General features: G+C 40.5%; 1 protein-coding gene across 1 annotated transcript in view; it reads right to left on the bottom strand.

The window, feature by feature from the left end:
- cerkl (CERK like autophagy regulator) overlaps positions 1-24639 on the bottom strand; it is a gene marked incomplete at both ends in the record, with an annotated part of 40857 nt that extends 16218 nt beyond the window's left edge. Inside the window, 3 exons of the mRNA XM_083996710.1 lie at positions 5766-5996; positions 19812-19921; positions 24455-24639. Of these exons, the coding sequence (XP_083852836.1) occupies positions 5766-5996; positions 19812-19921; positions 24455-24639 (526 nt within the window). The remainder of the gene's footprint in view (positions 1-5765; positions 5997-19811; positions 19922-24454) is intronic.
- Positions 24640-25791: the final 1152 nt, after the last annotated feature.

Below are 25791 nucleotides of genomic sequence, written 5' to 3' on the forward strand. Positions count from 1 at the left end.
ATGTTTCTCAAAGACGTTCACCACCAGATAGATGCTGAGATGCAGAGAGAGAGAGAGAGATCAGGTATCCATCAGATCACCATCCCAGGCCTCTGCGGAGCGGCACGTTGCTATGGCGCCGCTTAAGCGTTACCATGGTAAACAATCCCGATGTTGTCAGGGAGAAGTGTTGAGTTTCTGACGGAGCGCTGAAGACTGAGCCGCCGAGTGTCGTTGACAAAAACAGATTATATTTAGGTTAAAACTCAGTGAGTGATCAACTCACGGCTTTAAACAGCTCGTAATTAATCAGGTTATGTTTTTTTTCTTCGTCTTCTTTAGTAAAAACTATAAACTCTCTTTGTTTTCCAGCTTCTCCAGTGAGGAGACTTAACATTAAAAACGAATAAAAGCATTAAAGTGCTGTAGTATAGTAGTAGTACAGTAAGTATAATAGGGGCTGAGGGGAAAGCTGAAGTATAAGGTTACATTTTGAGCTGATAATGACACTGAATGAGAAATAAAGTTATTACAATTCATCCTGAGTGGAGCCTGAACATTTGGTGCAAACTTTCATGGCAGTTCATCTGATACTTGAAGATAAAGGTGAAATATTTTTACTCAAAACCAGAGTCAGATTAACCTCTATTGAGCCTATTTTAACTCACATTGCACATGGCCTCTCCGTTACTTTATTCCCTCTGGTTTTTTAGTCGTTTTTAAGAGAAAAAAGTCGAAAAGTCACACGTTTCAGCTCCTAAAATCTGAATATTTTCCCAATTTGCTACAATGGCAAATTCAGTAATTGACTCATTTGTTTTGTCAGCTGCCTCGGGGGCTTTTTTAAATGTTTAAATTTTTTTATTTCCTAAACTGAACAATTCATCTATTATTAAGAAAATTCATTGTCAGACCTATTGAAAATGAAAACGTCATGTTTACATGAACCAAACACCAGGATCTTTATAACGTTTTAATTGCCAGGTTGCTTTAAAATCAGTGTGTTTAAAAAACGGGGGAAATCCAGCAGCTCTCAGAGTTCGACCACCTGTCAAATGAATTGTGTGTGTGTGTGTGTGTGTGTGTGTGTGTGTGTGTGTGTGTGTGTGTGTGTGTGTGTGTGTGTGTGTGTGTGTGTGTGTGTGTGTGTGTGTGTGTGTGTGTGTGTGTGTGTGTGTGTGTGTGTGTGTGTGTGTGTGTGTGTGTGTGTCTGAGGTACGAATGTTTGCTGCTGTACAATCAGGTTTCTTTTCCTGACAAACTAATAAAGCGCCTCTACCTGAATATGAACGAGCAACAGGTAGGCACGTTACTATGGATACAGAGGGTGACTTCATGGACACTAGTTAATATTTAACACACACACAAACGCACACAAAGAGCCATAAAGAGCCTCCGCAGACTGAAACTCTGTAAATTATACAGGTTTTTGTTTGTCTCCACATTCAACAGCGAAACAATAAGCGAAATAATAAGAAAACATAAATGAAACAGAATAACATTTTAATTTAATCAACTTCATAGTTTTAACTCATCGTTGTCACTTTGAAGTTTCAGTTGCTGCAGAATAAAGCAAAGATTTAATGAAGAATTTGATCAAAAAAATTCGGTCAAACTTTGTTCCCGCCGGCCACACACTGTGCTGATGACATCATGTTGACCTTATGACCCCAACCTTTAACAGTGGCGGCGCCAACCGACCATCGCCGCCTCCCAGAGATTACACTTTGTCACTTTGTCGGACCCAGACTAACAGCTCTGTGAGCGAGCAGCAGACTCGACTGTTGGATTGACAAGACAATTGATCTGGGAGGAGTCGTGACGGCACCTGGCGACCAGGGCGAGCCCGGCCCGGGGACGTGTCGTGATCCCCGCCGCCGCCTCTGCCTCTGCCTCTGCCTCTGCCTCTGCCGCCGGCCTGTCAGTCTGTTGTGCTGTTAAACAACTGCAGTCAATCCATCCCAGCGTCTGACAGTGCGTATGGAAACGGACTCTATACACCGCCGCCGCAGCTCGCCCTTTTGTCACTCTGACTGACTGACTGCCATTCACTCTCCGCGCTGCCGCTCACTCTGCAGCTGCCTCGCAACGCCACAACGCCACAGAATTAAAACAGCTCTGGAAACAGGAAGTGTCGCCATTGTGCGGCTGAATGTTCGGACCCGAAGGTTAAGAAGTGGCGGTCGGTGGACTGCCCGCTCCGCAACGCCACGACTCACAAGACAATACGCTTTTCACACTGACCTCTGGCTGGAAAATAGGCTTAATGTCCGCAGCAGCAGCAGCAGCAGCATGTGTGTGTGTGTGTGTGTTTACCTTCACACACACACACACACACACTCAGCTCCTCTCCTGCCGCGGTGTGTAAAGTCACAAAAGCCGTCACAGTTTGATGTGCAGTGTGACCACGCGAGCTGACACACGACCTGTCAGCCATTCATGTGTGTGTGTGTGAGAGAGAGAGAGAGGGGCGAAGCACAATCACTTAAAGAAGTTGTGACTTCGCTGCCGGGCCTCATGGGTAATAATCTGGTTTGACGGACGGACAGACGGACAGACAGACAGGTGACCAGCGATAACATGTCAGGCCGATGCCATGGTGACGGGGCGACGGCAGCGTGCGTGCGTGAACCTTCGACCTCTTCATTTATGCATAGCTTGTAACGTCTCTGTCGGAGCTGACGTCATAGAGGACCTGCAATGTAAAGACTGAGAGTGTGTGTGTGTGTGTGTGTGTGTGTGTGTGTGTGTGTGTGTGTCAGGGAGTTAAATCCATACAGTCACAACTCACAACATTTCTTTTGTGTATTAAGTGTCAGTCACGCTCCGCCCACTTCGCTGCACCTGGGAAAATCAGCGTCTGGGAACTTCAGGCTGCAGCAGCTACGACCTGATCCTGAACGCTATTAACCAGATTGAAGCTGCTTGAATTCATACAACTTTATATTTTTTACAGGAAACGTGATGATTAACACGATGCATCGGATTCATCGTCTTGTTTTTGCCTTGAGCTACTGAAGCAGGATTTTTCTTCTGCCTGATGCCAATTTCAGTATTGAGACAGTGGGTGCGTTTCCATTACCCCTAGAAATGCACAAAACCTAAATATCGCAATAAAAAACTGGTAATGGAAACGCCTACATTTCGAAAAACCTCTCAAATAATAAATAATAATACTCTTTTGTTTATGACAGTTACGACTACACAAATATACACTTCGTAATATCATATTTGTTATATAACGTTATCCACCGCTCCATGTATTGACTTTTGGACGGCTTCGTCCTAAACAAATGCACATGGCGGGCGGAGGGTTAGCAAAACAGAGGAAAAAGTGACCAGACTTGCATAGTTCCTCTTTAAGAGAATTATGGGATATCGCAAGAGTTATGGCTCATTCGCAAAACACCTTTCAATGGAAACACCTACAAATAGCAATTGTACTTTTTTGAAATTTCAGAAGTATTGCTTTTATTTTGCGAAAACCTGTAAAGGAAACCCAGCTATTGATGTTCATGTTCATGTATACACTTGTTTATCCACCTATTACTCCAGTAGACATGAGGCAACATTAGCACTCATATCATATCAGTCATATTTGTGACCATCTGATGAATCTAAGCCCAATACCCCGTCTCCTTTTAGCTCTGATTTGGTCTCCACCAGCTCCTGAGACAAATATATGACTGTAATTGTTAAATGTCAGCTGTTGATGCTGAGCAGGTAGGAGATTGATCACAACAACAGAGAATTGTAATTTCAAATCAGATATTCTTATTGCTGATCTAAGCCTGCTGTAACTTTCCCTTTAACTCGTAGTTATTTAAGCACATATATGCACATGATTTTGAAACCAGATGCAGATACGTCACATACATAAACACACATTAATGTTCACATATCTGTGTCTTGAAGTGTGTATTAGCTCATGTCTGACGTCTCTAGAGACTTTCATGTTGAACTAAAATGAACTGGACATACGTTCACGTAGACAGTGTTGTAGCTAATCTCTCTCGCAGACAACATGATTCAAGTGCTGACGGCATGTAACTGAGTACTGCTGAATGTGTGCGTGTGTGTGTGTGTGTCTAAGTGTAATCTGTGTGTCTTTGTTCTGGTGGATTAGCAGATTAGATCTCCTGTCTGATGTAACTCTGACTCACTTCATTAAACTGAGTGATGAACAAGCTGATAGAAAACAATGAAATTATAATCTGAGCATCTAGCACCCGCGTCTATCCGTCTAACTAGCTAATCCTCGAACACGAGACATGTGCACGTTTTGTCTCGTATCATGTCACCGGAGGCTTCGCACACAGGCACTTAAGACAAAGCTGAAGATTTAATTGAGTGAAAACAACAAGTGAGGACCAGATCTAAATGTATGATGTCTTTAATGTGCAGCAGCACCTTTAGGAATCTGGTTGAAGAAGATTTGATCAAATCCAGCAAATTGCAATATTAGAATCACAACATACAGGTATACGAATATTAATACTGTTGATTTTTATTGCTAGATGTCTTGTATGTTCTGTGTTTTACGTGGGAGTGGAGAGAAAACAATATTTAGTTTCCCCTCATGTTTTTACATGCTGTGGCAATGACAATAAAGCCTCCTTGAATCCTTGAAAATCACCAACGACAAAAACTGTGTTGTAGCTTAACTCAACTTAATCAGGAAGGTGATGTCAATTAGAGGAGATTCATTTGGATAATTTGAAATGAGCAAAGCCATTACATTCATTACAAGTGAAAAGACGTATTGCAGATAACATCAGATAACAAGCCATGTCAACAAGTTTTCCTGTAATAACCACTAGCCTATTAGACTGGTTCTCTTGACCTCCGGACACCAGGGATGTGATAAAGCTCAGGCCTACAGGGGGTGCTATCATATGAGATAAAGCGTGCAACAACCAGGGATCTACTGTAGTTTAGTTTAGTCCTTTTGCATTTTCTCTATTTAAACAATCAGTTTGCACCAGAGTGAAAACAAAGACCGACAAAGCTGTTCACTATGACTTTATCAAAGTGTGAACAGGGGCAGGAGGCAGCTATTATTATGAAATAAACACCTATATAAACAATCCAAATCTATTTTAGGGACAGGTTAATATATACAAAGACACTTACGGCTAATGACAGCACCTGTGTGTGTGTGTGTGTGTGTGTGTGTGTGTGTGTGTGTGTGTGTGTGTGTGTGTGTGTGTGTGTGTGTGTGTGTGTGTGTGTGTGTGTGTGTGTGTGTGTGTGTGTGTCTGTGTGTTTAATCGTCTTACAGTGTGATGCTCACACATGAATGAATCATGTTTCCAGTTTATCTCAGTTCTTATGTAGCACGGAAAAACTCAGACTGGACGTGGGGCCAAGGAGCTTCCAAACTGGGAAAACACTGTCGATTTATCCAAATAACAAAACTATTTATTTTAAATTCTCTCTCTGTGCTGATCATTTAGATTTGAGTCGTCAATGTTAATGGTACCAAATGCAAATCATTAAAATCATTTGTCAAGGTGTAGGAGGTGCAGCTTGTTTGAACTGGTGCTGATCTCAAGATATTTTAATGAGTTTTGACCAACGTCGACCAACGACCAAGGTCGACCAACGACTGTAGTTTTGTAAATATTATCTTATTTAGTGTGAAATACATCGCTGAGTTATGTCCTGATGATACATAATGATAGTGTGAGTGTGTGTGTGTGTGTGTGTGTGTGTGTGTGTGTGTGTGTGTGTGTGTGTGTGTGTGTGTGTGTGTGTGTGTGTGTGTGTGTGTGTGTGTGTGTTACCTGTGAGCAGCTCCTTCAGGGTGTTGTACCAGCTGTTGGTGTGTTCGGCGGAGGCGTTGTGGAGGTGCAGCGTGTCCTCCTCCAGCTTCCTCCCTCTCCTCCTGCAGCAGAACAGAGCCAGGCCGAGCACCGCTCCCCCCGACTCCTGACCCACTGACCGCCGCCGCTTCACCTTGATGGCAAACACGTCCTGCAGCAGCATCATACCTGACTCTTCAACCAGCGCGTCACCTGCAGAGGTAAAGGAGTTAACGCACAACACCTGAACACAACATACTGTACACCTCACTTCAATGTAGTTTTTATAGATAACTGTTCACTATTAAGGGCTGACTAGTTTGAAATGGTGTTGTGTTTATGTGTCAGGTAGAAAAGATGGATTCTTGGACTTCCGGCGGAACGAGGAGGATGTAAGACGCGTTTCGCAGAGGCTTCGCTGGAATGTGACTTTTTCTATACTTTTATATTACACTTTTTCATTATTTGCGCCGGCGTTAAGCTCTAATATTGCAGCCTTTCACCATATGTAAAAAAAAAAAAGTTTTGTTTGCGGGCGCTCAACGATGGCAAACCGAGGGAGAGGTGAAGCCCCCAAAGCACAAGCAGACCGCGGCAAGCCCCGACTATCACCTGAACCACAGTCCCCAGCCCCAGGTCAGCCATTTGCTAATGCTAATGCCGATGCCACCTTGCTGCAGAGCATGAGGAAAATGATGAACGAAATGCGCTCAGACATCCTCAGTAAGTTTGAAACTACCATCTCAACAGCAGTTAAAAGAGAGATCGTGGCGGCTTTGGAGCCCTTTGAGAACAGACTTGCTTCCTATGGCGAATCAATCGCAGACCTCGAGCTTTCGGCTAATGCTCACGACACGGAGCTATCCGACCTCCGAGCTAATGTGAGCAAGCTAACAGCCACTGTTGACTCCCTGTCAAAGAAATGCGAGGACCTGGAGAGTCGTTCAAGGTGGAATAATATTCGCCTAGTGGGCCTGCCTGAAGGCACAGAGGGCCCTCGTCCCACCGAGTTCACTGCCCAGCTGCTACAAGATATACTCGGCCTTGATGACAAACCTATGCTGGACCGGGCCCATCGCACTCTACGCACCAAGCCCAAGGACGGCGAGCCCCCTCGTCCACTCGTCATGCGGGTAAACCTGTTTCAAGTCCGGAACCAAATTCTACGTCGAGCCGGAGAAGCTTCCCCGCTTTCCTACATGGGCAGGAGGATCTCGATCTACCCCGACTTCACACCGGCGGTGGCTAAGAAGCGGGCCGCCTTTGCTACAGTAAAGAAGGAGCTCCATTCCTGCCCGAATGTCAAGTTTGGCCTCCTCTACCCGGCAACACTACGCATCACTCTGCCCGGCGGGCAGACCCACAGGTTTGAGGATCCGGCCTTAGCTTCGGATTTCATTAAGAAAAACATTAAAAAGGGAGTCACCCCTGACTCTATTTAGCAGACATGTTGGCTTGCTATTTAGCTGCTATTGTTGCTAGCCTTGAGGACTACACTTACTACTCACCCTGGATGCCTCGTATTGTGTTCAGTGAGCTGCAGTTCTGATGGGACACAGACTTTGTTTTCTTGTTTATTCCTGTCATTCTTGATTTTCCCTAACATGGCTCATGGTGATAATTTGAGTGCAGAATACCTCAAGCATAAACGCTTTCCACTTATTGTTCAATAAGATTGTTTCGTGTATTGATGTATTAGTCAACCTTAGCTATCCGGCTCATTTATAAGTACATTTATTACAGTGTAATTTCATTGATTTAACCCCATGTCACAATTCCAACGCCTAGGTCGTTGTAGTTCATTAGTAGTTTAGCATAGGCTCTCCTTAGAGCTATACAGGTGTGACAGATTGTTAAAAGGGGTACATCGCGCGCATCCCGTTTGGGGGGATGCTTCTGCCAAAGTTCATGTGGGTGGGTGTATGGGTGGGAGGGATAATGTATGTGTGTGTTTTTATGCGTTTGTTTCTGGTTTTCTTTCTTTTTGTTTCACATCAGTCACGTTTTTACTTTCAGTTTTGCTTCAGATCATCACTCTTACATAATGCTTCCGTTAGCTAGCTATGACTTCAGCCAATGTAACATCACCCAGTGGGTGTGCCATTAGTTTTACAAGTTTCAACTGTAAAGGGCTTAATAATCCGATAAAACGAAGTAAGATACTGCACCACCTTTACCATCTTGGTGCCCAGGTAATTTTCTTGCAAGAGACCCACCTCAAAGTCTCAGACCACTCTAAATTGAAGAGGGGATGGGTAGGTCAGATTTATCATTCCTCATTTCAAGGCAAATCTCGCGGTGCAGCTATTTTGTTACATAAATCTGTTCCCTTTGTGCACTCAAGTACTATCTCTGACCCTAATGGTAGATTTGTCATAGTTACTGGCCAGATTCACAACACCAGGGTGGTTTTGACTAATATTTATGCTCCCAATTTTGACGATGATGCTTTCTTTAAACGCCTTTTTCAGACTCTCCCTGACTTGTCATCACACCACTTAATATTAGGTGGAGACTTTAATTGCTGGCTTGACCCTCAGCTGGACCGTTCCTCCCCCAGAGCTTGCGCTCCGTCCAAGTCAGCGAAGGTAATTCAGTCCTTTATGGAGGAATTTGCTGTCACTGATGTCTGGCGTTTTTTGAATCCTTCTAGGAGGGAATATTCATTCTTTTCTCATGTCCATCACACTTTCACCCGCATTGACTATTTTTTGGTCGATAATAGACTGCTCTCATCAGTATCTACTTGTAAATATGATGCTATAGTTATTTCTGATCACGCCCCTATTTCCATGAATATATGCTTTAAGAACTTTAATTCTACGCGTGCACCATGGCGTCTTAACACATGCCTACTTTTGAATGATAATTTTGTTAACTTTGTGTCTCAACAAATTGATTTCTTTGTGAGCGTAAATAAAACACCCGAGGTGTCTGCCTCAGTACTATGGGAGGCCTTAAAGGCATACATCAGGGGGGAGATAATCTCCTACACAGGATATGAGAAGAAACTTAGAAAGGAGAAATTAACTAAACTGACACAACGCATATCTGAACTTGACAGGTTATATGCTACTCACAAAACTCCAGAGCTATACAAAGAGCGCCTTTGTCTACAGGCAGAATTTGATGTTCTCACGACTCAGCGTACTACTGAACTTCTCCTACAAACCAGGTCCCAGTTCTATGAACATGGAGACAAGGCCAGCAAATTGTTAGCACACCAGTTACGCCAGGAATCATCATCTCACCTAATCCCACAAATTCATACTAACTCACATAATACTACTGAACCCATGGAAATTAATAATGCGTTTAAAGAATTTTACATGTCTCTCTATTCATCTGAACAAGACAGCACTCCTGATTTTGATAATTTTTTTGAAAACTTGGACATTCCCTCACTTGATCAATCAACTGTGGAAAAGTTAGAGAGGCCAATCACCACTGCTGAACTTAATACGGCTGCATCCTCTCTGCAAAATGGGAAGAGTCCTGGGCCAGATGGCTTTCCCTCCGAATTTTTTAAAAAGTTTTGGCACAAGCTTGCCCCTCTGTTATTAGATATGTTCAACGAATCATTTGAATTGGGCCGCCTCCCTCAAACTCTCAATCAAGCCTCCATTTCCCTTCTCCTAAAAAAAAGGCAAGGATCCGCTAGCCTGCTCCTCTTACCGTCCAATAAGTTTATTGAATGTTGATTTTAAGTTGTTATCCAAACTATTAGCCCTACGCCTGGAATCCTTTCTCCCCTCTATCATTTCCTTGGACCAAACGGGGTTCATTCGAAATAGGCACTCTTTCTCTAACCTTAGACGTTTGTTCAATGTACTTTACAATGTCTCCTCTTCCAATACCCACGAAGCCGTAATATCATTAGACGCCGAAAAGGCATTTGATAGAGTTGAGTGGGATTACCTCTTTTATGCCTTGGAGAAATTTGGTTTTAAAAATAATTTTATTTCATGGATTAAGTTGCTCTATTCTGCGCCGCAAGCCTCAGTCAGGACAAATAATATCCAATCAGAATATTTTCACCTGTATCGCTCCACTAGGCAGGGTTGCCCTTTGAGCCCCCTATTATTCGCTATCGCCATCGAACCTCTCTCAGTAGCCCTTCGGTCTAACCCCCTTATTACAGGCATATTTAGACATCATACTCAGGTGAAAGTTTCCCTTTACGCGGATGACCTTCTTTTATATGTTTCTAACCTGTCTGTCTCAGTTCCCGCCGCTCTTGCCACCCTTCATTCATTTGGTCAAATATCTGGGTACAAATTAAATTTAAATAAAAGTGAGATATTTCCCATTAACCCTGCTGCTAAGATGTATCCCTTGAAAGATTTCCCCTTTAAAGTCGCCAATTACAGTTTTGTCTATCTTGGAGTCCATGTTACACACAAATTTGAAGACCTCTACAAGGCTAACTTTGCCCCCCTATTGATCCGAATCCAGAAAGACTTTGAACGATGGTCTCTGCTTAATCTGTCTTTGATTGCACGTGTCAACTCTGTTAAAATGAATATACTCCCAAGACTCTCCTACTTGTTTCAATGCATTCCCCTCTTTCTCCCTCAGTCTTTTTTCCGCAAATTAGATAGCCGGATTTCAGATTTCATCTGGAATAAGAAGGTTCCTAGGCTACGTAAACAATATTTGCAAAGACCAAAGTCTCTGGGAGGGCTAGCCCTACCGAATCTTAGGTTCTATTATTGGGCCACCAATATCAGGAGGACTCTTAAATACTGGCTTGAATATGAGGCTTTTGATCCTCCTCCAATATGGCTAGTTATGGAAGCAAGGTCAGCAAATCCTGTCTCCTTGAAAGCCTTAGTGCACTCTCCTATTCACTCGTCCACTCTTCCCTACACCAAAAATGTGATTGTTAAGACCTCACTCAGGATCTGGGTCCAGTTTAAACGCTACTTTGGCCTACAGACATTCTCCATTTATGCACCACTAGCAGCTAACCATGCTTTTCCTCCTTCCCTCATAGATTGTGTTTTCTTACGGTGGTCAAATTTTGGTATTCATAACTTTAAAGACCTGTATATTAATAATGTCTTTGCTACTTTTCAGCAACTTTCTGATAAATTCTCACTTCCCAAGCAACATTTCTTTAGATATTTACAAGTCCGCAGCTTTGTTCATGACACATTTCCTAGCTTTCCTAATCTTCCCTCTGATTTAACTTTGGACAGTTTCCTGACACCAATTCCTACTCTAAAAGGCTCTATCTCGTATATCTATAACCAAATTAATACTTTACGTTCAGAGCCCCTAGACTTAATTAAGTCACACTGGGAGGAGGACCTGGGGGTGGCAATATCAGAGGAAGACTGGGCAGAGATCTTGAGACGGGTACATAAATCTTCTATTTGTGCAAGACACAGTCTTATTCAGTGCAAACTTGTCCACCGTACCTATTATACTAAGGCTCGACTGGCTAAGATCTATGACAGTGTGACTCCAACTTGTGATAGGTGTAAGCAATCTCCCGCAAACTTAATTCATACACTCTGGCATTGTCCTTCTCTATATAATTATTGGACTGAGATTTTCAATACCCTGTCAGAGGTAGTTGGGGAGGAAATAAAGCCAAATCCTCTGAGTGCACTTTTTGGGGTTGCTCCCCCTTCCCTCACTAAGTCCAAAAAGGATGTACTGGCTTTTGCTACCCTGTTAGCCAGAAGACTAATTGTAATTAATTGGAAATCAACAACACCGCCCTGTCATGCCCACTGGATTAAAGATACCCTTTATTTTCTTAAATTGGAGAAAATCAGACTATCTTTATCTAGCTGCTCCAGTAAATTTGGGAAATTATGGGGTCCATTCTTACAATTTGTTAAGACGACAGATCTTCCACTTACCCCTGACTGATGTGACAGAAGCGACTTAGAAGGGTATGTTATTTCTGCTGTGTTGAAGGTCACATGCCGCTATTCTGATTTATGATGTCTGTTGCTATCTCAATTGCAGTTTACTATTACCTGACTGATGTACCTGTGTTTCTTTTTTTCTTTTTTCTTTTTCTCTTTCCTGATCTATTTTCTTTTAGATGTCTATTGATGTCTTATTCTTACCCTTTTTTTTATTATTATTATTATTTATTTTATGTAATTCATTTTTTATTTTATTTTATTTATCTATCTTTTTATGGCTGTTCTAGTTCTGTGAGTTGTTTGGGTATGCAACAACACTTTAATGACCACTTTTGTTTTCTGCTGTTTGTGCTTTTTCAAAAAAGAGTCTACTTTATTCTTTGTAAATGTTTTAATACAATTGTACTCACCTGCAAAACCCAATAAAAAAAGTTGGAAAAAAAGAAAAAAGAAAAGATGGATTCTTATGAATGAGGGATGAACATTGTCACAGAAATAAGACCCCACTTCCTGTCTCATGCTCAGCTAGGCTAAACATGAACTGGAACAAATTAAAAACCAAGATAGATTTCATTTTATCCTGTAACAGATGCCAAAAAAGAGGGTTTCTAGTGTCTAGACCTTGAAAGTTTAGCATCAAACTTCATCTCTTTGCACACCGAAGGATGTCTCTTGTGGTGGGAGGCAATTGTTTTAAAATAATCTTGATAAAGAAGAGCTCAAGCAAGCAGCACATCAACACAGACTGAAACCAGGAGGACCGAAGTCATACGTAAGATGATGTCGGAGGCATAAGCACAACAACAAAATTAAGCCATTAAAAGCATTTGTAAAGACATTACAGTCAGGAATACAATAAAGATAAGAGACAGGAAATAAAAGCAAGACGAGGAAATTTATCATGTTAAGGAATTAAAGCAATCAGAAGAGTAATTGTACAGGACCAATGATTTTCTTTCAGCTTTTGTCTATGGAGATGTTGCTTGTATTTCCTGTTACCTCCTAGTTGGTGCTTATTTTTATATTTGTGTGTTTCCAAATCTGCATTTAGTATTTTGTTTTTTAACCTAAAACATTATTATTATCAGTAATTTGAAAAATTAGTTTTGAATAATGTGTATATGTTTATCTGTTCGGGCAAAGACGAGGTGTTCACATTATTTTGCCCTCCCTCCTGGTTAGTCATATTAAAAATATAAACGTAACCTTCTGCTGCTGGAGTTCATCTATGTTCACGTTACATAACATAATTATCTCTATTAATCACTAATCCATTGATCAGCAGAGCGTGCAGCACCGCCTGCCAATCAATCAGTTTAATCGGAGAGGAATTCTGAAGTCTGATTGGTTCCTGTCCGATTAATCATCTAATCTTCTGAGGATAATGTCAGCAGAGCTCAGAGTTACATAACTCACACGTGCACATGCACACTGACACTTTATTCATAGTTTGTTAATGACTGAGCTCATACGGAGCAGAAGAGTCTCGGCTCAGCTCTGTCTGTCCTGGTGGCCGACTGCGGTACTGCAACTAAATAATTAACTAAAAAATTAAACTATGAGAACTGTCATCAGGACTTCTCCAACTGCAAACTGTAACCTGTGACATTTCAGTATTTGTAAAATGCTCCCAGGGCCAAGAAAGTTTTAGTGTAGCGTTGAATTAATCACTGGAAAAACCTGTCTCACTATTTTGACATAGAGATGAAGTCATGAGCCTCTGCTTCAACTCATGACAAGCTCACTTCTTTCATTAATGTTTACAAAAAATGCTGCCTGTTTTTCAGGTTTACTTGTTTTCCACAAAAAAATGTTGTTATAAGAAAATGAAACCTCTGATTTTTCTTTGTGAACACACACGAAAGAAAACTTCCAACTAACTAGTCTTTGCTGACTAAAGTCGTTCCCAGCCTTCCCAGCTCACTCTGTCCAGACACTTGGATTGAGGATGCTGCTCATTATAGGCCAATAAAAACATAAATATTCATAAATACACAAGATAATGTTTCAGAAAAGAACAATTTCTATCTAAATACTTGAAGTTACCATGGAGGCCTTGCTCCAGGGCTGGATTTTTAGTTATAAGTGTAGTGACAAATGATGAAGAAGGATGGTATGGCCATGACAGATTATTACAGCAAGCAAAATCTGTTTTGTAAACTTGAAAATATTATTAATAAATGTATTTAAAAGAAACAGTATTCATCTCAAACATAAATTCCCCCCTTTAATACCATATTATGGATTCAACCTAATTTGCACGACAGAACAAAGAAATAACACAAAGACCAACAGCACTATACGGAAATATATCAGTAAAAATACTATATATACAGAGAGAGAGAGAATATCAGAGTCAGTGAATTCAGGACTGAGGAGCTATAAGCAAACTTTCAAAGTTGTTTTTTTAAAGTGCTGATCGAGTCAGTCAGGCTGTTCCACCGATTTGTGGCTGTTCCAGCTGATTGCCCATAAGCAAAATGGTATGGTGCAATCTCATATAGAGGATATACTGGAGGATCCAACAGATTTCACTCAGCGTACACACTAAATTGTGAATCCTATCCTTTAATCCTGTCCTGTAATTGAAAAAATAATCAACAAATGAATCAATGATTAAATGAATCATTCATTATGGCACCACTTGTTTGTGTTTTGTTTTTGTTTTTCGACATGAGAAATTACTTTTATTTTGAAGCTCAAACCAGCTTCAGACGGACACATGTCATAGCAGGTGGACAAACATCTGTACATTAAATAAATATAATATTAATCCACTGTAATCATCATAAATAATCAAATACACCCAGTTCTTGAGGTTATTTATCTATCCTGATTCAAATCCCAGCTATGGACAGGATACAGTATCACATACTGAGGTTGTAGCTGAAACCAATAACCTATTTTATGTTCACTTCATAACAGCTATTTATAACCACAAACCTTTGTTGTTGCCTTCAGAGCTGATCCGCCCAGCATGTGTAATCTCATCTCAATCCTCTGAAGAAGCCTGGTCATTACTAATTTATTTTTTAATATTCAGAACTTGTTTGACCATTAAATTAACAGAACTGACTCAAAATATTGTAATTTTAAGTGAAGGTATTATTATTTTGTTCTTATTTTATACTTTATTATCATATTATCTCTTATTTAGCTTTTATTAGCATGTATACTCTTAACAAATGGTTTAACATGCTTGATGTGAATGTGAGCAGTTATAAACTCATTTTTGTATTCATTAGTTAGCCTAAGTTTTAATATTGTACAGTATTTGTCAACAATTATAGGTTAATCAATCAAAAACATTTATTATAAGACCTGTAAAACATCAGAGGAGATTCACAGATTCATCAGGAAATAGATATATTTGATGATATCTGATTAACCCCCCCACCCCCTCTCTATGAAATACCCACCCGCTGTTATCAAATATCACATACCCCGAACCACCCGCCCCTCGCCCACACGGAGAGGCCAGCGTCCATATGTCGGGGTGACAGTGTGTGCTCATTTGACATTGTATTAACAGTTTATGACCAGATTTTTTATCTGTGACTTCTTAAAGCAGGACAGTGATGACTGTACAGAGCTATAAACACACCTGCAGGGCACTTTTCCATCTGGTTGACTCGAGTGTGTGACGTACAGTAGTCAGAGTCAGTCAGAGTCAGAGTATCTTTATTGTCATTATTCAAGATAATGAAATTGTCTTCGGACCCACGGCTTAAAAACACAACATACAATACAGTAATAAATAGAATAGAAAAATAAAAATAAAGAATACAATTTGCACAAGTATGTGGGGGTAGCTGCATGGAAATAAAGTGCATAAGTGCCAGTCTGAGTGTATCTGGGAGGGAAAGTACGTGTGAGTGTGTGTGTGTGTGTGTGTGTGCATGCCACTACAAGGGGGCGATAGCCTTCACCGCTCTAGGAAAAAAGCTGTTCTGAAGCCTTGTAGTGGTTGCCTTGATGTACCTGTACCGCTTGCCAGACGGCAGCGGTACGAACAGTTCGTAGCCCGGGTGGGTGGGGTCTAAGGTGATGCATCTAGCCCTCCTCTGGACTCGAGAGGTGTAAACAGAGTCCAGATCAGGCAGACGGCAGCCCACGATCCCCTGTGCAGTTCTCACCACCCGGGCCAGGTCCTTCTTGTCCCCTGCCGTACAGCTGCCGTACCACACCGTCAAACTGAGGCACAGGATGCTCTCAATTGTTGCTCTGTAAAAGTCTGCGATTTAATTTATTCAGTCTGTTGTTTATGTTTGAGCAGTTAATGCACTGTGGGTTTATCAGTGTTATCCGCTACAGCTGGAAACAAGGTGGAGAAAAGGGATGGAAATAATACATGTGTTAATAAACCAAAAAGATTCGCGAGCTAAAAAGCCTAAAAAGATCTGTAAATCTGAGGCTTTGTCATTATTTACATTTTTTTTTCTTCTCTTTTTTTTTTTACTTGTTTGTTTTTGCGCTACACCATTTTGTACTGTACCATCCAAACATGGAAAATTAAACACTGACGGAGAGAGACAGATTTTCCATCCACTTCAATAGAGATGAGTCTGATCTGAGCTGACAGAACCTACAGAGACGACGACACACACACACACACACACACACACACACACACACACACACACACACACACACACACACACTGTATCGCCCATCACAGGTAGTGTGCTACTTGGGTCCAGATGGAGATGAGTTTCCCATCATGCCCTCACCACACCAACCCACTGTGCCAACACACACACACACACACACACAAATGTTGGTGTGTAAGAGGACACATTGACATAAAGCATTTCCTAAACCGCTCACTGTAATCAACCCTGAAATATTTTGGTGCTGTGATGAGCAGAAGCTGGAGTGGTTGTTTAATTTCAGTGTGTTTAAGACGCTAGTTTTATTTCTAAAGCCTGGAAAAGAAGACAGGAAAATGTGTTTAATTAATTTCTGATGATTTCCCTTGAACCTTGGCATTGTTTTCCTTTTCTTTTCTTTTTTGGATAATGGTTTTGAACATCTGTTTGTTTTCTTTTTTCTTTGATGTGTTGATGATGTGCTCTAGTTCTGGTTTATATAAGTATGCATGACACAATAATAAAAGTCATTCATATAATCATCATAACCATCATAACTAAATGCCAAAACCCTGAAATTAACCCTCAAACAGCCACAGTGATCCTCATAGTACCAAACTAAAATGTTTCCCCAAAACTCCCCACAGCTATAGAAAGACTGGTAACACACAAGCAACACACAAACAAACATAATATATAAATAAATATATATATACTTTATACAGTATATGATATATTGGTGTTATTATACCTACGAGGAGCGCCTATGAACTTCTGTTTGCTCCCTGTAGGTTTCACTTTCCTCTAATTTTAAACTCAAAAACAGAAACACGTCAAAACTCTAAAAATAAATTATTAGGCGTGTGGGGACAACACACACACACACACACAGTGCCAGTCCAGTCTCATGGTGACCAGGCCATGTGGCTAACTGTGGGGAGTTATGGATCGTAATTTATACACACACACAGACACACACACACAGGCTGCAGCGCTACATCACTGTGTCATTAACGACACCGATCATTTAAACTGCTCCAGTGCTCTGATATTGTTAAGTGATTATAAATTGATCAGTTATTGTTCCTTCGCTCCTAAAACCTCCAGAGATACTTCACTGACTGCAGGAAAGTAGAGCGTCCTATTTCCATACTAATGGCAAACCTGAGCTGGTTTCTTGATGTGGACTCACTTCACTGTCACTGGACATGAAGTTCCACATTAGCACACTAGTCGAGGAAAAAATACAGCTGCTAAAAATATGTTTTTGCAAAAATATAATTTGGCAATCGCTTTTATCCATTTATACTATCATGAAAATCACCAAATCATCATCAGCCTGTAGGTTAACACTTTATAATAAGGACACATTATTAAGCAATTAGTTAAGCTTTAAATACTGAATTCATCATTTATAACACATGAATACTCATTAGGATGTAGTTTATAAACACAGTAAAAATGTTTTACTCATCATTGGTAAGCACTAACTGTATTTATAAACATACTAATGAGTATTCATGCATTATAAATTATGAATTCAGTATTTATTAATGCTTAACTAATGCTTAATAGTGTGTACTTATTATAAAGTATTGTTGTATATAGTTCATGATTTAACATCAATACAAAACAGTACGTACAGTAACAGCAAATTACTTGAAGTTGAGAGTAGGTGGGAATCCTTACATAGTGCTGCAGGTACAACACCTGAGGTTCAGCACTGATACACAACATTGTGTGTCTGTGTGACTGTCCTACAGACGGACACACAGACACACAGACACACAAGCTGTAGGGTGAGACAGGGTAAATTCATGTGTAGAAATAAACAACAACAGCTGATCCATTTATACAGAAATATATAATCAACACACACACACAGCATGCTGACAGGCTGACTGTGTGTGTGCGTGTTTGTGTGTGTGTATGTGTGTGTGTGCTAATCTCCTCACACTGAGAGACTCTAATAACCCCCCACGGGCTGAACCAACTGCTCTCTACTACTGCCAACACATACACACACACACAATTCTGGCTTAATGACATTAGCTTGGATGAAATATAGCAAAACAGATTGGCTTCACACACACACACACACACACACACACACACACACACACACACACACACACACACACACACACACACACACACACACACACACACACACACACACACACACACACACACACACACACACACAGTATTTACACCTTCATCCTGCTCCACTAACCAGTTCTGTCTGAATGGATTTCAACCAAAAACTAACTCACAACAACACACACAACGTTACCAAAACAATACAATAATATCAACACAACACGACCGAACCACAGACTGTTCAACATTTATTAGTCTGTCACACTATTATATCCGGTTTCATACACGTGTCTTCTCCAAGAATAAAAATTACATTTAAATCTGTATATTAACTGTAAATCTGTGTTTTTTTGTTTTGTTTTATCTCTGTATCTTCTTCTGTAACTTGTAGTCACAGAGAATGAAGTGTCTTTCTGGAGGCGTGTGCTGTGGTCGGAGCTGCAGGAAGCCAACATGGATGAGATGCTGCATGATGGGATGGTGGTGTCCTGCTCCCACAGTGAGTCCAGGTTTTTCCACATTTACATGTTGGCCAATTTATTATTAATGACGCATTGACTTACAGTACATAAATGTCTCTCTCCTTTTACATGATGTTGAGTTGAAATCAAATGCTGTGGCATCGCCCAGTCCTAATATTAGCACAGCAGTTGTGAATGGAGATGGAGGAAATTCACTTTTTTGAGTGTGTTTAAGACTAAGCATAAAAAAGGTTGTACTTAAAGTATCATTGTTCATGATTGGAGGAGGAATAAAAACAAATTCAAGATACAAGCACAAATGAATTTACGATTTGATTTTCTTATTTTATCATCATTATTTTCCTCTCCTTCTTCTTGCCTGGTATCATCATCTCCTCAGTTTCCATATCGTCTCATTTCTGTAGTATATCTACTGTATGTTGCACATATTGTTGTTTGTTGCTTATGAACAGCAGGTCTGATCGAGAAATAACAATAGGATCACATTAGATGACCTTCATATTCATGAAACTAGGAACTGCTGCTTCACTATTTTGTTGTTAATTTGTATGTTTTCTAACACTAAAGTCTTTGAGAGACAGTACGATCGTGCACTCACTGAATCTGCTGCTGTAGGAAAGGTATAAATTTAATAGTGTTTATAGAAATGCTTTAAAAAAAAAAAGGTTTTGACTTGTAACATGTAGGTTTTTATTCATAAAGAGCGGAGAGCTGTGGTGAACGTTCATAAAGAGCCCTGGGAAACGTTCATATTGCGCCCCCGTGCAGTGGAAGCGTGTGTCCAGATGTCAAGTTTCAGGTGGTCTCAACATGACAGAACTTCTCCATTACAGCACCAGCTGCCTCCACATACACCCAGTCTGTCTATCTAGTATCTATCTGCCCGCTCGTCTGCCCGCCCGCCCGCCCTGACGAGGGGAGCGATCGCCATGACAACCTGTTTTACCACATTTACTGTAGTATACTGACCTGTGGGATTCTCCGGGGTGATGGGCGTCCAGGTCAGCCTGGTTCGGGTGAGCAGCACGTCGTGACTCTTCTTCGCCAGTTTGAAGATCCCACGTAGCATAACACACTCACTGACACACACACACACACACACACTGCAATCAGCAATTTTTCTAATTATCACTTAACCCACATGTTATTTTCTCACTGAGCTGTTTAATCTGAAAATTACTTCTTAATAATGCGTTTTGTAAAAGGATAATTCATTAGCCGTAAACATCTTAATAACGCACTTCTTTGCACTAAAACAAAGAGAAAAGTTTAGAGTTTTCTTTATTTATAGGTTATTACGATCTTATTTTATCGGTCCGGCCCACTTGAGATCAAATTGCGCTGTATGTGGCCCCTGAACTAAAATGAGTTTGTCACCCCCTGGCCTAAAGAGATGTTTAAAGATGTGAAACTCTCCTGCTGACTGTGAATGACACTTCATTTACCACTTAAACTTTTTCTTTCTTTCTTTCTTTTTTCCTTCTCTGATTGATTGCGGCGATGTCAACAGACAATCTAATCAATTAACCAATATCACCTGCTAAGCTCCATCAAACAGATCCTAATGTCCCTGGTTTCTGCTGAGTGAATTAGTGTCTCTGCTTGTTTTCCCTGAAACATACATTAACTTAATTATACCTGTAGCCCAAGTACAGCAACATATTTACTTTCAAATACACAGATCCTGCTGTTTTTCTATAGTGTCAGTCAAAAGTTTGGACTTGATTTCATTTCATTATACACTGTTGCCCATAAAGTTGGAATCATTTTGTTTTTCAGACAAATTCCTCTTTTTATTCCTATTTATACACTTCAGTAATCACCTTTGACCAGGTGCAATGATTACTGAGTCCCTGTTACCCAGGTGAAATGAATTCATGCTTGTGGACAGTATGCTACAACACTGATCAGTGTTTGGATAAATGCACTCACTCAGTCACTAATACTCAATATTAGTGACCGAGTGACGTTTGAAAGATTCTTATGCATGAAATCCCCTCGAATGTGTTTCCAACGTTGAAAAACTGAAACAAAGCCCTCAATCCTACTGTTCAACACCTCCAATTTTCTTTAAGCCTGAATACACATTTTGCAAAGCTCAGTTATGGTTTAATTTTAATATTTAATGTTTGGAAGAGATGGATCAATAAAGTTTTGAGAAGATATACTCTTTATCTATCAAGAATAAACTACATTGTCAATCATTTCATGAGAAGAGGTAAAAAAAATAAAAATGTATTTCAACTTTATGGGCAACAGTGTATTTATTTATCTTAAAGGAGGTCGCTGTTCTACTGTTTTGCTAACCCTCCTCCTGGCCATGTGCATTTGTTTTCAACGACGCCAGTGAGAAATCAAACCATGGAGCGTTAGTTAGTACGATGTTAGGACACGTATATCTGTTTAGTCTTATCTGTCATAAACAAGAGTTTACGGGTTACGGAGTGCGTTTGTGTCGCAGTGCTGCAGAGATGAGAGCTGGGACATCGGGGCGACGGCGCAGATCTTGCAAAGTTGTTTTTCAGCCAAGAGACGCTAGATGGAAGGCAGAGAGCCTCCATTCTCCCTGTAACAAGTTACATGTCATTTATTCAACTATGGCAATACCTCCAAAGCTTAATTAAGGTAAAAATGTATCCTGCATTGTTCCTCTTTAATAGTAAAGACAATCAGACCTATGTTTTTGATAACAGCTTTACACACTGTTGGCTTTCTCCCAACCAGCCTCATGGATGCTTTTCCAACAGAGCTCCCACATATGCTGAGCACTTATTGGCTGCTTTTCCTTCACACTATGGTCCAACTCAGATGTTATAGAGGCCAGATCGTCTGACGCAGCTCTCCATCACTCTCCTTTCTATAGTAAACAGGCCTTAAAGAGGAGCTATGCTACATACAACTACATTTATACCTTAAAGCAGAAGTAAGCGGAATATTTGTGTTAATATAAGTCTTAAATAGTTATATCTTCCGACAGCAATCACTTATATAGAGTGTTTGGTCTGAAACACGGGTCTGTCAGTCACTCTGCTCTGCTGTAAGCCGAGGAGAAAACTTTCCTTGTATCCTACAACCTTTATCCAATGAGGAGAGAGAACGGCATAAAGGGGCGGTCCTCTCTGTGTGTGCAGCCAGGGGATGCGCGTGAATGTGGTGACGTAGGGACAAGGGCGGGGACTGCTAACTCCATCGGCTGACAGGAAGTTAGCCAAAACGACCGGATCGCTTACTTCTGCTTTAATTAAACAGCTTTGAAGTAATTGTGATGGTTAAATAAATGACTTGGCTCTCTAACTTCCACGTAGCATTTCTTGGCTGAAAAACACCTTTGCAAGATCATCGCTGCCTCCCCGGTGTCCCAGCTCCCGTCTGTGCAACACCGCAACACAAACGCACCTCGTAACCCGTAATCTCTTGTTTATGACAGATTAAACTACACAAACATATCACGTCGTAACATTGTATATGATAAATAACGTTATCTACCGCTCCATTGATTGCTTTCTCACCAGCTTCGTTGTAAACAAATGCACATGGCCGGGAGGAGGACTGGCATAGTTCACCTTTAAATATACCCTGGAGGTGTGTTTGAGGTCATTATTGTTGAAAAACAAAGTGACGGTCCCAGGAAGCACAAACCAGATGGACTGGTGTGTCGCTCGCTGCAGTGGCCATGCTGCTTAAATGTGCCTTCGTTCTCAGTAAATTGCCAACAGTGTCACCAACAAAGCACCTACAATATCACACCTCCTCCTCCTCCTCCTCCTAGTCCTCGATGCTGCAGTGGGAGCCACACACACAGATACCATCCGTTCACCTTCTGTGCATGGCCAGGGTACAGCTCTCTGCTGGTCTGATGTCCACTCCCTCTGTCTCTCTGCCCAATCAATCCTCATCTTCTTTACTGGTCTCTCAGTAGTAGTTTCATTGCAGCGATTAAACCATGAAGGCCTGATTTACACAGTCTCCTCTGAACTGTTTACATGGGAAGTACAGTCTACATCGTTAACTTTGTGTGCAACATTGATGTGGACTCCAGTCTGATTTTTTTTGCTTTGGGAAATCTGAAATCTGATGTTTTGTGTTATCAGATAATTACAAATGTGTTATTTATTAGTTTGATTTTGATTTTTTGGGGCGGGGGGTTTGAATCTTTGAATGAGAAGCTTTGCCCAAACTTTCAACTGCATTATGAAGTTGGTCGTTTTATATATCCGTCCAAAGCTTGTCGATTTAACATTTCAAGTTTTCTAAAGTTGTCACCCACACTGGTAACACCAGACCAACTCTCATTTTCTATTAGTAGAATATCTGTTTGTACTAGTGTACTTTGTGTACTGTCCACTGTGTACCAAGCACTGAGAGTGAAAGTGAGCTATTGAAGTGAATTTGTTCTAGCTGCATATCTGCAATTTGCAATATAATGTGTTTTTGTGTTTGAGTGTATTGGAGTGTTTGTTGTGTATCTGAAACAAGAGTACGTCTGGGGAAAATTACAGAGGAAAATTTCCCATGATAAAGTGAAAGTAAGTCAGATTGATAGAGGTTGTTGTGATAACTCTGGTATTAGGTTATAATTGGGGTGTAATATTAACTTCATTCACAGGTTTAGCTTTTTGGTGGCTGTTTGTTGTATTGTTAGCTACTGTATTTCTGAACCCCAGATGTGTACTTACTAACCAACACATCTGTCATATCGAGAGAGATAAAACAATATGTGACACAGTGATGCTTTCTTGGTTGGTCTTAAGAGTTGTTTTACATTATATTACTTAATCTTTATGTTGTATTTCTACAGATGTGTGTTATTAAATCTTTATCTTTATTTTTATTTCAGACCCAGGGGGATCCATATCACCATAAAAGCAGAATAAGATAATAAAAACAAGCTACTTATTAGCTACTTTACAAATGGATATAGCTAATAAAGGAGTGTAAAAATTGTTGGGTTAAGGTAAGGGAACACAATACCGTATATAGATTTCAGATATTACAAATCCCAACAAAAAACACAAGTATAACCCATCAATCAGTCAATCATATCAATTACATCCGGTTTGCCTGCATGTCCACCTGCTGGCTTATACCAACATCCCTTGCTTCTTCTTTTAGTTTTTTAGTATGTTTTTTACTTGAATTTGTATCATAAGTATTTTACTCTATTTATTGCACCCCGCACTTTCTTTCTCTCTCTTCTCTTGGATTTGTTTGCCTTTGTTACTGTTTTATTGTAGGCTATATTATGTAGGCCTATTGTGTATGGATGTTTAGCCTACATGGCAGCTGTCATAATAACTCCCTTGCCCAAGACAAATTTCCCCTGGTGGGACCATAGACTGTATGGGTGGGACAAATACAGTTTATTTGATTTGATTTGATTTGATTTGATTTGATTTGATTTGATTTGGTATTGCAGAACCCATTTTTGTATTTTTAGTTTGGTAAAGTTTTGACGACAGGGCTTTTACTTTGAAAGAGTCACGTGATTTTGTTTTTCTTCTTGATACTTTATTTTGAAGAGATTCATTTTAAGTATTTTTACTTCACTACAGTTAAACTTAGCTCTGGCTCTGTGTAGGAGACCTTGTATGAACCTCAGAGGAACCACTCACCTGTGCTGCTGCTGCTCCTCCTCCTCCTCTTCCTCCTCCTCCTCCTCCTCCACCTGCTGCTTTGCTGCTGCTGCTTCGCGCTTCTCCTTCTTCTTCAGCTTCTTCTTCTTCCCGCTGCGTTTCTCCTTCTTCTTTTTCTTCGTGCTCTCTCTCTGCTGCTGCAGCTCCTCCTCGGGCTCCGACATGTTTATTTTCCGAAATAAATAAACAACAACAAACAAACAATCAATCAGAGTCCCTCTTTGATAAACACACCGACCGATAAACGTGTCGTAAGCTGATCACCGACAGTCACTGTGGCTACGGTGTGTATTTCCGGGGTCTTGTCGCTATGGTGATGACGGGCATCAGCTTTTGGCTTTACCGCCTGGACTCAGCTCGGGCACGCGACAGAGCCACTGGAGTGTCGTCATCATCAGCGGGCGGGCGCGCGCATAGCTGTTAGATAGACGGGAGAGCGCGCACACAGACACCGTTTAACTCAGAGAAGCTGCTGCGTCTTTAAATTAGTTTATTTAGAAAACATTAAATAGGTTTAAATCGTCATTTTCTGGATTAGATGTGACTGATTAAGGAAAAAAAAAACAATTCTGTATTTAGAAAAGAATAGAATAACGTATAACTTTATTAATCCTTTGCAGGAAATGATTGTGTCACAGCAGCTCCAATAGAATAAAAAAAATAAAATACAGATTCAATAATTAGAAGAAAAAAATAACTTGCTAGTAATAATATAAGGAAACTGTAACAAAATCTGTATAAAACATATTTACAGTAATTCAGTTAGTGCAGGGTGAACAATTGTGCAATCTAATGTAATGTACAAGTGCAGGTGTGCAACTCTTTAATTATTCTTTTTCAGTAGCCTATTAAAGAGTCTGATGGCTGCTGGCAGGAAAGACAGCTTCCAAACTTGCACCTTGGCAGTAGCCTATCTGTGACTGAAGGTGCTCCACTGAAATGTGACATTTATACGTGTGTGTGTGTGTGTGTGTGTGTGTGTGTGTGTGTGTGTGTGTGACAGCAGGTATGGCCATAGTTGTACAGTAGAATACATTTTAACATAATAATCATAATACTGAGCAAAATGTACATGCACCACCAGCTTCAACAACTCAACACTATGTGAGTATATTGTGTTTACTATGGAAGAGCATTAGGGCCAATAAACAGAGATTTTTTTCTGAGATAAAAAGTCAGAATTTCTGAGAAAAAAAGTAATTCTGACTTTTTATCTCAGAATCTTTAAAAAAAAATCTCCGTTGTTGGCCCTAATGCTCTTCCGTAGTTTACAAACCCAGACTCTAGTGCAGCCATGAACTAGTTTAAAGGGACAA

Source organism: Trachurus trachurus (assembly GCF_905171665.1).
Source record: "Trachurus trachurus genome assembly, chromosome: 21".
Lineage (NCBI taxonomy): Eukaryota > Metazoa > Chordata > Actinopteri > Carangiformes > Carangidae > Trachurus > Trachurus trachurus.